Genomic DNA, 12169 nt, shown 5'->3' with positions numbered 1-12169 from the left:
AGCCTGGATGTCCCGGGGGCTGGGGAGGGGGATGGCATTCTGGGTGCCAGCTGTGGCTGGGGCCTGAGGTCTGGACACAGGGGTGCAGGCAGCAAACCCCCAGAGACCCCGTCCCCATTCCTCTCCTAGGGCCCCCTCTTCTTTCCTTCCACATTTTCCTTCCTCATTACCCCCCCTTCCTCACCCATTGGGAGCTCACAGCCTGGCGGGATGTTACCCGGGGCCTGGGGCCGCCATGGAGGGACACAGGATTTCTGACAGGGGCCTCTAGGAGGCAGCCTGGGAAGGGGGGTAATTAGGCTGGGCGACAGGATGTGAGTCAGGGGGCCTGGGGCTACCCGGGGAGGGTGGGGCTGCCCAGGGCTGAGATGAGATAGCCTGGCCTTCCGGCTGCTCCTGAATCTGGAGGTGGGCAGAGCTGGGAGGGGCGGCCAGTGTAGCCTCTGTAGGGTGACCTGCAGCAGCTCAGCTCCCGGGGTTTCTGCAGGCTCCGTGGAGAAAACCCACAGCTCTTAGCCAGAGCTGTGAGGGGCTGGCAGGGGCAGGTAGAACCCCCAGCCTCCAGCTGGGGTGAGCGGCCTCCGGTCGGGGGCTCTGATGGCCACCCTGCCCTGTTTGGTGGCTTCTGCCAGTTTTCCAGGGAAGTGGAGGCCGCGGGTTATCTGCCCCAAGGAGGCCAGAAGGGGCAGCAGAGGCTCTGGAGGGCAGGCCAGCCAGGGTCCCTGGGCATGACGGGCAGAGGGGGCCGCCCCTGTGTGACTCTGACAGGACATCCCTTTCTGAGGCCTGCTCTGGACTGGGAACTGGACCAGGCTTGGGGACGACAGGGAACAGAACCACTACAGACATGCATGGCCCGGGCGGGCTGTGGAGGGCAGCTGCGGGCTGAGGTGCTTCTGCAGAACAGAGCAATGCATGGGAAGATCCGGCCTCCCCTCCTGCCACAGCCCCCACAGATGTTGAGAGGCCCAGGTGGTGGGAGCCCAGAGATAGGGAAGCCCACGTGGGAGGGGATGCAGGCAGGGAGCCCGGGGGATGATGGGACTCTGGGCAGGCTGCATGTTAAAGGGCCCTAAAGATCTCCCCACCCCATTTGCTGAAGTGATCAAAAATGTGGAGAGTGGGTTGTAATTTTTATCAAACCTCTCTCTGGCTGGTGGCTGAGAAAATCGGGCGGAGATATTTGGCTGCCCCGAAAGCTGGCACTGGGAAAGGGGGGGGCTCTATAAACACCTGCTGTGGCCCCCCATGCCCCTGGGGCCCGGGTTCCTTGCCTCCTCCACACCCACTCAGCACCCTTTAGCAGGCATGTGGGGTGGACACCTGGCTAGGGGTGTACGCCCTAGGGAGGCTGCAGGTTATCCAGGGACCCCAGGCATGGCTCCCAGGGTGGGGTCTCAGCTCCCTGGGAGGGTCGTGTGGGGTTCCGGAGAGCACGGCCCTGTCGCCCGCGCCCGCCAACGGGAGACGGGGCCGCCCCCGCCCCGCGCCCACCCAGCCCGGCGCTGTCACGTTCCAGCCTCCTGACTCAGGCCGCGCGGGGCGGGGAGCCGGGAGGCGGCGTCGCGCCCGCCTCGGCCCAGGAGGCGGCACCAGGAAGCGCCCGCCCCGGCCGGAGCCGCCATGTAACCGGCGCCGCCCGGAGCCCGAGCCGCGCGGGCCCCAGCGACCCGCCCGCCATGGGGGACGAGGACGAGGAGGAGAGCTGCGCGGTGGAGCTGCGGATCACCGAAGGTGGGGCGGGGGCGGCCAGGGGCTGCGGGGGGCGGGCGATGGCCGCCGGGCCACGGGCCGGGAGGGGTCACGGACCGGCTGGGCTCATTCCACCCTGTGCCCCCAGCCAACTTGACCGGGCACGAGGAGAAGGTGAGCGTGGAGAACTTCGAGCTGCTCAAGGTGCTGGGCACGGGAGGTGAGGACCCCCGTCCAACGGGCAGGTGTCCCCGGCACGGTGCCCTGGGCCACCCGGGCTGCCAACCTGCCTGGGCTCGGCACCAGCCCCCGGGAAGGGCCCCCACCCTTTCCCGGCACATCCCACCTTGCCTGCCCCTTCTCCTGCCTTGCCAGGGATTGCATCCCCAGTCGCAGGGCCGGCTCCACGTTGACCTTCCTCCCTGCAAGTTCCTGTGTGTGCACGCCCCCTCCCTGGATTTGCAGTCACCTAAGTGATTTGCACAGCTCCTCCCCCGCCTTTACCCCTCTGTAAAACTCCCCAGCCCTGGTTTGCACATCCCTCTCGCAGTGGCGGGAGGCGGCGCGCCTGGCCTCCCTTCCTGGGATTTGCATCGTGGGGCACGTTTGCGCATGCCTCACCCCCACCCCTCGCGGAAGACCTCCTGGAGTTGCTTGCTCCTCAGCCCAGTCTGCACATCCCCTCCCTGGTTTGGGGGAGCACCCTCCTGGGGTTTGCACGCCTTTTCCTTAGAAGGTTCTTCCAGCTTTTTGCATACCTGCCTCTCGCCCCAGCTGCCTTCCCCAAGTTGCACACCCTCCTGGGTTGGCAACACCTCCACCCCCACCAGTCTGCATCATGCCCCTGCTCACGGCCTCCTTCTTCTCCCCCACTTGCTGCACCCACAGCCTACGGGAAGGTGTTCCTGGTGCGGAAGGCGGGCGGGCACGACGTGGGGAAGCTGTACGCCATGAAGGTGCTGCGCAAGGCGGCGCTGGTGCAGCGCGCCAAGACGCAGGAGCACACGCGCACGGAGCGCTCCGTGCTGGAGCTGGTGCGGCAGGCGCCGTTCCTGGTCACCCTGCACTACGCCTTCCAGACTGATGCCAAGCTGCACCTCATCTTGGGTAAGGGCAGGCCGCAGGCCAACCCCAGTCAGGGGCGGGGCGGCTGAGCCACCTGGATGGGGACTGCTCTGCAACCTGCATCCCCGTCCCCCAGACTATGTGAACGGAGGCGAGATGTTCACCCATCTCTACCAGCGCCAGTACTTCAAGGAGGCTGAGGTGCGCGTGTATGGGGGCGAGATCGTGCTGGCCTTGGAATACCTGCACAAGGTGGGTGAAGACCTGGCCATGGGGCTGGGCCTCATAAGGGGCCCCCAAACATGGTAGCTTTGGGTCCTCTTGGGTCCCCCGGGGGGCAGTGGTGGCCTTGGTGGGGACCCCAGCTGCTTCCACAGGCCTCCTGGAAGGAGGGCCTCGGTGCTGCAGGGTGGGATCTCTCCCCTGGTGTTTCCTGCAAGGGGCTTTCCTCTTACAGGGAACTCGGGGCTGTCTCCTGGGGCCCCTTTCGTGGAACTTCCTCAAATAGAGACCTCAGGTCTTGTCTCCAAAGGCCTCCTTGAAATGGGGCCCTGTACACAGGCTGTCCCTCTGGGAGCCCGGGGCCTGTTCCCCTGGGGCCCTCCTTCCTCGCTTTTGTACCTTCAAATGGTCTTTCTTACCCAGTTCTGCTCTGGCTACACATCCCTGGGGATCCCCCTGCACCCAGATGTTCTTGCTCAAAGAACTTCCTGGGGGGGTGTGTCTTCTTGTCCAGAGTAAGGACAGGTGTAGTGGTAGCTGCCGAAGGACACAGGCCAGAGGAGCTGGGGGTGGGGGTGAGGGGGTTTGGCATCTGGGGGCCTGGAGCCGGGGAGGATCTTGGGGGGTGGAAGTCTGAGTGCCCCCCTTGCTCCCGCCAGCTGGGCATCATCTACCGAGACCTGAAGCTAGAGAATGTGCTGCTCGACTCCGAGGGCCACATCGTCCTCACGGACTTCGGGCTTAGCAAGGAGTTCCTGACGGAGGAGGTGAATGGAGGGCCTCCCTCTGCCTGCGGCACCCCCCCCCACGCCCCGTTCAAGCCTTCTCTTCCTATCTCTTCCTCCCCTGCGCCTGGCCTGGAGCTTCTGGGGGTGCAGAGGTGAACAGATCCGGGCCCTGCCTTCAGGACGTTCCTACGGCTCCAGCCCCTCCCAAATCGATCGGGTCCTTGGGGGCTGCTGGGGCACAAGGGAGGCCTTGGAGGCTGAATGGGGTACCCCCCCACCCCCCCAGAAAGAACGGACCTTCTCCTTCTGTGGCACCATTGAGTACATGGCCCCTGAAATCATCCGCAGCAAGTCGGGGCATGGCAAGGTGGGTTGGCGGGGGAGTGGGGGTCAGTGGGGGGGGGGGGGAGGCAGGGACAGCCACAGGCCTCACCCGGCCTCGCCTCGGCAGTCTGTGGACTGGTGGAGCCTGGGTATCCTGCTCTTCGAGCTGTTGACGGGGGCCTCGCCCTTCACGCTGGAGGGCGAGAGGAACACGCAGGCTGAGGTGTCCCGGTGAGTAGGGGTGGGCGCAGAGGGTGGCTGAGGGGCCTCAGGGCCTGCCTGGGCAGGACTGCGGGGTGGGGGGCTCACTGCCCCTGACGCCCCCCCCATCCTCCCAGACGGATCCTGAAGTGCTCCCCTCCCTTCCCCCCCCCGGATTGGGCCCGTGGCGCAGGACCTGCTGCAGCGGCTGCTTTGCAAGGACCCCAAGAAGCGACTGGGTGCGGGGCCCCAGAGGGCACAGGAAGTCAAGAACCACCCCTTCTTCCAGGTGAGGCTCCTGGCTCCCGGGCCCCCACACCTCCCTACACCCACCCAGGCCTGGTCTGAGCCTGGCTCATTTCACTTTATCCAGAAACTGCCCCCACAGAAAAAAAGCAGGTATGTTTCCTGAGAGAATTCTAGGTTCATCCGCTGACAGGGCTGGCTGGGGCCTGAGGTGGGTTAGTCCAGTCCTTTCATCGGACGGGGGACCTGCCCGAGATTGCACAGCTAATGGTGTAGAGCTGGGGACGGAACTTAGATCTCCTGCGGGCGCAAGCTGGTAAGAAAAACCAGACTTCTGACTCGCAGCATCCACCAGTGCTTTGTTCTTCACCACTGCTGGACAGGCCGTTTGCCTCTAGTTCAGAGGCACGGTTGACAAGCCCATGTGGGTTTTTGCTCACTTGTTTTTTTTTTTTTAAATTGCATTTTTATTGAGATATATTCACATAACATATAACCTGCTCACTTGTTAAGAGCACATGCATGCTGGGACTGCAGGGCAGAGCGAATTTCGCCTCGTTGTGAGACCTCACTGACCCAGACACCATGCGTAGCCATCGTCATTACCTAACAGGACCCTGCAATGGCAGACACCTATCACGGGCTGGCCCTTTGCTTGTATTATTTCATGTGACCCTCAAAACCACCTTGATCATCCCTATCTCTACACAGGAAGAAGCTGAGGTTCAGAGAAGTTAAATAATTTGCCCCAAATCACCTAGCCAGGAAACAGTGGAGCTTGGGTTCAAAGTCTGCTCTGATGGCTCAAAGGCCTGTGCTCTTAACTCCTACATTGTGTTGTCCTGTGGGTGTCAGATTGGCCACTTGTCTGACTTTGTAACAAAAGCACCCATTTAGGGGCACTTACAGCGGGCCAGGTGCTCTGTTACCTGTGTTTTGAGTGTCACCTTCCCTTGAACCTTCCCAGTGAATACCAGCCTAGAAGGGCCCTTGGAGATGCTTTCTTAGACAGGAATCGAAGTCTTCAGGGTGAAGATGTCCCTTCACTGGGGGCGTGGAGGATGGGGAGTTGCTGGGCAGTGTCGGTTTCCTTCAGAGAATTTGTCAACTCCCTTTGCATGTGTGCCAGGCACTGTGCCGGGCGCTGGGGATGGGTTGACCTGTCACACTGGAGAGGCCCAAGGTCTTTGATGCCCGACACTTGGAAGAGGTGTTTCCCTTGTCTCCCTTTGTTTCCGGGTAGCCACTTTGGAGATAGCAATGTCAGGGTCTCTGGTGGTAGAACTGGGGTCTTCAAGAGTCAGGTCTCTTGGCTGCAGGTAACAAAAAGTCCAACTCAAAATGGTGATATCCCTTGGAATAGAATTTGGCTGCTAGTAATAGAGGCTGTAATGAATGGTGGCCTAAACAGGATAAAAGTTTATTATTATTTTTCTTAAAGACTTATTTTTGTCACATAAAAAAAGTCCAGAGTTTGGCAGGCCAGGGCTGGTGTGGTGTCTCCATGGTGCCTTTGGGAATCTAAGCTTCTTTTTTAAAAAAATGCTCTCCCATTCCTAGCAATAGCCTCTATCCCCAGGGATGCCTCATGATCCAAGATGGCTGCCAGAGCTCTTGCCATTTAATCTGCTCTCTAGGCAGGAAGAAGGAAGGGAAGGGCAAAACAGGCACCTTGGAGTCCTACCTCACAATTTTTGTTTGCAACATTTTGGTCACCTCTAGCTGCAAGGAAGTTTGTAAAATATTGTCTTTTAGTTGTGTACATTGCTGCCTGGGATAAAATTGAGGCTGTGGTACTAAGGAAGACAGGGAGAGTGGATGTTGAGTAGGCAATTAACAGGCTCTGCCACACTGGCTTAGCCATAAAAGGGCATTATTTTAACTCCCATAAGTGAAAAGTCCAAGGAAAAGCGCACTACCTTCAGGCAAGGCTGCATTCAGATGCTCCAACGGTTTCATTAGGAATCTTTCTGTCTCTTGGTTCTGCTGTTCTGCATGGGGACTTCATTGTTAGATCCTGTGGGGGGTCTCTAGCAATTCCAGGCTCACATCTTCCCAAACTTAAGTCCAATGGGAGGAGATTCGTTTGGTTTTCAAACCAATTCTATTAAAAATCCCAGAATTAACTGAGCATGGTGGAGAGGTGGTTCCCCAAGGGAAACAGATCCTGTTACCAGAGGGACGGGAGTGTCAGCTGGGGAGGCAGGAGAACAGCTGCGCACTCCAAATGCCATACAGGCCCTTGCCTCACTGAGGAGCTGCCCAACGAGGTGGGCCTGAGTGGAGAGGGATTTCCAGTTCCTGCCCTTTGACCCTAATCTCTGATCCCTTTCCCCTAGGGTCTCGATTGGGCTGCTCTGGCTGCCAGGAAGATTCCAGCCCCCTTCCGACCCCAGATCCGCTCAGAACTGGATGTGGGCAACTTTGCAGACGAATTTACCCGGCTGGAGCCCGTCTACTCGCCACCTGGCAGCCCCCCATCTGGGGACCCCCGCATCTTCCAGGTGAGTGAGAGCTCATGGACCCCTGACACAGGGGAGGTAGGACTCTGCTGCCCGCTTTGACCCTGGCTGAGCCATGGGTGCTGCATAGACCCTGCGTCCTGATCAGGCCTCAGCGTCTCCCCGGACCTCTCCCCCTCATGCTCACTCTTGAGTTTAGCTCTGCAAGTCCTTGCTCACTGCTGGGCATATCCTACCCTGCTTCCTCCTCATTGCCCACAAAGCATTCCTTCTCCTAGCCTCACAGGACTCCCTGTTCAGTCCTCACAGCCCCCCTCTTCCTTCCGCCTCCCTTTCGTAGCTTGCCGAGTGAGCCTTAGAACATTTCAGTCCCCTGGTTCCTTGCCTGCCCCGCAGACCCTATGATTCTCCGTCCCAGTCTTGCCCCTTGAGACTTCCCATAAGACTGATCGAATCTACACTTAGGGGGCCCCTGGAGTTGTCAGCCACAGAGACCACCACAGCAGGACATATCTCTGATGGTTCATGGCTTATCTTTAAACTTCACGAATTCTCCCTTCTACTTCGTTATACTCTTGTTACGGAAAAATCGTTTTAAGTTATTTTACTTGCTTAAGTGCACACCTAGGAAGACAAGCCTTGTCTATATTATGGCTTTGCACGCCCCTTGATACACCACCTGCCATTCTTAGGGGCACAGTTTTAGAAGCCCAGGCCCGTTGGACAAGTCCAAACTTCTTTGCTCGGCCTTCGAGGCCCCGCACAATGTGGTCCCTGCTTAGCACCCTAGCCTCAGAGCTCCCTGTCGTCCTCCTTGATGCTCCTGAACACATTCTATGCCTGTGCACATGCTGTTCCCCCATCCTTCAAGTGTTGCCCAGTGTGCCTAAAGCCTTCCCCACTCCTGTGCCCACTGGGTTGCCCTTTTGCAGACAGCACTTCCTTCTGAGCAGTTTGTCATGCTGAAACTAGCAGCCCAAGTGAGACTGCCTGCCACCCCCTGGTCTGGAAGCTCCTGGAGGGCGGGGACTGTGTGTTTAATTTCTGTGCCCAGCACAGAGCCTGTAGGAGATGCTCCATAAATATTAAATGAAAATAGACCAATATCAATTATGGATGGATAAGTCTCCTCTATAAAGCTCTTAGAAATGAGCCACAGCTCTCCGCTTAACAGCCCTTGTTCCATTGTCTCAGGCCTAAAGAGAAAGTCCTTTCTTGGGGACTGATGCTTACTTTCACTCATCTGACTCAAAAAACGTGTATTGAGCACCAACCCCATGCCAAGCACTGATCTGGGTTATTGGGGACAGATCAATGACTCTAATAGATAAAATTCCCAGCATGTGGCACTGCATTTTTAGGAGAAAGTAACACACTAAAATTACCCTTGAAAATCTCATGTTTCCAGGCCATGAGTCCTTAGGAAAGGCAAAGAGTTAGTTAGCTTTGGTTTCTTCATTTCCTCAGGAGCCCCCTTGCAGAGGAGGCTAAAGTCTGCTTTGAAAGGAATAGTTTTTTTTCCCTCGTGTCCAGGCATCCTGCGTGTACAGGGATGCAGCAGCCATCCCCTTCTTGCCCACGGTCCACCCCCGCTCCCGCCCAGCTCCCCCCAGGTCAGGGCCTCCCAGGGACTCCCCTCCTGCACATCCAGACCCCGGCTGCCCATCCGCTCCCTCCCCCGCCCCCCGCAGGGATACTCCTTCGTGGCGCCGTCCATCCTGTTTGACCATAACAACGCCGTGATGACCGACGTGCTGGAAGCGCCTGGTGCTGGCGACCGGCCGGGCCGGGCGGCGGTGGCTAGGAGCGCCATGATGCAGGTGGGCTGGGCCGGGGTCGGGGGTGGGGTCAGGATGGGGAGGTCTGGGCCCCGGGACTCCAGGCCCGAAGGCTGAGGGCCCGCCCCTCTGCGGCGTGGGTGGGCGCGGCGCGGCCGCGGGGCTCCCAGTTGGCATCCCTGACGCGCCCTCTTCGCCTCCAGGACTCGCCCTTCTTCCAGCAGTACGAACTGGATCTGCGGGAGCCCGCGCTGGGCCAGGGCAGCTTCTCCGTGTGTCGCCGCTGCCGCCAGCGCCAGAGCGGCCAGGAGTTCGCGGTCAAGATCCTCAGCCGCAGGTGGGTGGGCCCGGGGTGGGCGGGGTCCGGGTGGCCGGGGCCGGAGATCGGCGGCCTTGACCCTGCCTGCCCCTTCCCCAAGGCTGGAGGCGAACACGCAGCGCGAAGTGGCCGCCCTGCGGCAGTGCCAGTCGCACCCCAATGTGGTGAAGTTGCACGAGGTGCATCACGACCAGGTGAGGACTTTCGGGGACTGGAGTGGAGCGCGGGGACGCCGGGGGCTGCCTGCCGGCGGGGGGCGCGAGGGGAGGGCCGGGAGGCGGGGCCCGGGCCACGGAAGCGGGGCCTGCGAGGGCCAGGGAGGCCGAGGGGGTAGCACTGGCGGGGAGTTGGGCCTGTGGGCCCCAGGCGGAGCTGAGGCTGCGGGTGGAACGGGGATTTGAGGACTTGGGGGGCTGGGTAGGACTCGTGGGGGCGGGGCTTGAAGGCCAGAGGCCTGGGGTGGGGCGGGGCCTAAGGAGGCTGTTGGGGGCGGTCCTGGGGGCGGGGCTTGAGCTCGGGTCTGGCTTGGGGAAGTAGGGCTTGGGGCGGGGCCTGCGGCCTGGGGGCGGGGCGGGGCTGGCGGGTGGTGACCCGGCCCGCCGCACCCCCCGCAGCTGCACACGTACCTAATCCTGGAGCTACTGCGGGGCGGGGAGCTGCTGGAGCATATCCGCAAGAAGCGGCACTTCAGCGAGTCGGAGGCGAGCCAGATCCTGCGCAGCCTCGTGTCGGCCGTGAGCTTCATGCACGAGGAGGCGGGCGTGGTGCACCGCGACCTCAAGCCCGAGGTGGGCGCGCGCGCCCGGGAGGCAGGAGCAGGGCGGCGGCGCGGGGACCTGCCTCTGACCCGCCGCGCCGCCGTCCTCCTCACAGAACATCCTGTACGCCGACGAGACGCCCGGGGCCCCGGTGAAGATCATCGACTTCGGGTTCGCACGGCTGCGGCCGCAGAGCCCCGCGGGGCCCATGCAGACGCCCTGCTTCACGCTGCAGTACGCGGCCCCCGAGCTGCTGGCGCAGCAGGGCTACGACGAGTCCTGCGACCTCTGGAGCCTCGGCGTCATCCTGGTATGAGGCAGGGACCCGGGGTGGGGCAGCGTCGTCCGAGGCTGGGATCTAGGGCGCCCTGACAATGGGGCCGGCATCATCCTGCCCGGCAGGGGGCATCTTAATCGAGGTGGCCGGGCTTGGTCTGAGGCTGGGACCAAAGGGCGTTCTGCCCCAGGGGCAGGGTCGCTGTGGTGTGGGGGTCAGAGGCAGCCTTAGGTTAGGCGCCTAGAGGTTCATCGGGCATGGGTCCCAGGGGTTACCCTAGTACGGAATGGGCTCAGCCTTCTGGCCTCCCTGGGCCCCGCAGTCGGAGCCTATCTCACTTCTTCCCTCGTTTCCCCAGTACATGATGCTGTCGGGGCAGGTCCCCTTCCAGGGGGCCTCTGGCCAGGGCGGGCAGAGCCAGGCGGCCGAGATCATGTGCAAGATCCGCGAGGGGCGCTTCTCCCTCGACGGGGAGGCCTGGCAGGGCGTGTCCGAGGAGGCCAAGGAGCTGGTCCGAGGTGCGGAGGTCGCGGGTCATGGTTGGGAGGGGCGAGGGCACGGGATCACGCCTGAAGCAGGTATCTTCCAGGGTTGGGGGACCGGCAGGGGAGAAATGTGTGGGGCCGTTAGGACCTCTCTGGGGCGCAGCTAGCCTACAAGGCCCCTCTCCAGCACCTCCTCGCCCCCAGGGCTCCTGACCGTGGACCCCGCCAAGCGACTGAAGCTGGAGGGGCTGCGGGGCAGCTCGTGGCTGCAGGACGGCAGCGCGCGCTCCTCGCCCCCGCTCCGGACGCCCGACGTGCTCGAGTCCTCCGGGCAGGCGGTGCGCTCGGGCCTCAACGCCACCTTCATGGTGAGGGGCGGGGCCTCCGGGTGGTGGGGTGGGGCGGTGGTCTCGGGGGGCGGGGCCTTAGAGCGCAGAAAGGTGAGGTGCGTCCTGGCCTGTGGCCAGCCGGGGTCCTGACCTTTCCCAAGGCGGGGCCCGGGGCCTGGGAGGAGGGTCCAGGGTGTGCGCCCAAACTGGCATGTGGAAGCCGAGGCGGGGCCGGGGACTGCACTGCCTCCCTTCCCCCAGGCGTTCAACCGGGGCAAGCGCGAGGGCTTCTTCCTGAAGAGCGTGGAGAACGCGCCCCTGGCCAAGCGGCGGAAGCAGAAGCTGCGGAGCGCATCCACCTCCCGTCGCGGCTCCCCGGCTCCCTCTGCCCCTGGCCGGGCCCCCGCCGCCAAGGGAACCCCTCGCCGCCCCAACGGCCCCTTGCCCCCCTCCTAGCCCCTGCCCCTGTGACCTCCCCCGTTCCCTCTCCGGAGCAGCGACCTGGGAGCCAGCTCACTGTCCTCAAGCCTCGGCTAGCAGCGCGGCCCTGTCCCCCAGGGACTGCCCTTCCGTCGCCCCACCCCAGCTCCCTGACAGAGCAGAAGTATTTTTATAAGCAGAGAATTTTTTATGTCTTACCAGGTAGAGTTAGAGATGCAGGGAGGGAGGGGCCTGCTGGGGAGAGGGCTGTGGGGGGACCCTGCCCCTTCGGGACTAAGGCCCTTCTCCCCAGGGCGCTGCTCCAGCTGGGAAGGGCTCCTCCCCCTTTCTAAGCACTGAGTTGCTACAGGGAGAAGCTGGGACGACGACTCTCCCCTTTCCTGAGCCCCAGCTCCTGGGAGGGGGCACCCCTCAAGCTGACACTTTATGGACTGTGCAATTGCATCCACCAAAGACCTTTGTTGGGGGGCTTGAGGGAGAGGCCCTGGCGGACCCCTGAAGCATTTCTGCCTCATGTTATACCACCCATTCCCCCCTATTGGGGCTAAGGAACGAGGCAGGCACTCCCCTGAAAGGGGAGGCCCTCTTGTCGCCCACCTCTTCCCCTTTGGCACAGCTGCCCTGGCTGGAGGGCGGGGCCGTGGGGAGGGGTCTGGATCAGGCATCCTTGGTCACTCCCTCAGCCATCCAGGCTGTGCCTTTGACTTTAAATAAAAGTCCAGCCTGTGCTGCGTGTGGCATCTGTGTGTGTGCCCACAGGTGCACGTGCGCGAGTGTCTGGACGAGAGAGCCTCAGAGGGAAGGGACAGGGCAGGCTGCGTCTGGGGTGAGAAAGTACTTTT

The 12169-nt window shown here is 61.9% G+C and overlaps 1 protein-coding gene across 1 annotated transcript; it reads left to right on the top strand.

Moving 5' to 3' along the window:
- The first annotated feature begins 483 nt into the window (after nucleotides 1-483).
- RPS6KA4 (ribosomal protein S6 kinase A4) lies at nucleotides 484-11485 on the top strand. The gene is given in 19 exon segments (XM_037838318.1): nucleotides 484-890; nucleotides 1520-1734; nucleotides 1841-1912; nucleotides 2581-2799; nucleotides 2894-3009; nucleotides 3639-3746; nucleotides 3994-4074; nucleotides 4159-4262; nucleotides 4370-4397; nucleotides 4399-4521; nucleotides 6818-6982; nucleotides 8632-8760; nucleotides 8922-9055; nucleotides 9138-9231; nucleotides 9652-9825; nucleotides 9911-10105; nucleotides 10431-10590; nucleotides 10762-10925; nucleotides 11148-11485. Coding segments are annotated over 18 exon segments (2316 nt in total). The 5' UTR covers nucleotides 484-890; nucleotides 1520-1679; the 3' UTR covers nucleotides 11343-11485.
- The last annotated feature ends 684 nt before the right edge of the window (nucleotides 11486-12169 follow it).

This window comes from Choloepus didactylus, chromosome 6 (genome assembly GCF_015220235.1).
Source record: "Choloepus didactylus isolate mChoDid1 chromosome 6, mChoDid1.pri, whole genome shotgun sequence".
In the NCBI taxonomy this organism is placed as follows: Eukaryota; Metazoa; Chordata; class Mammalia; order Pilosa; family Megalonychidae; genus Choloepus; species Choloepus didactylus.
The sequence above is the reverse complement of the archived record's forward strand: the minus strand, read 5'-3'. Positions and strand labels throughout refer to the sequence as shown.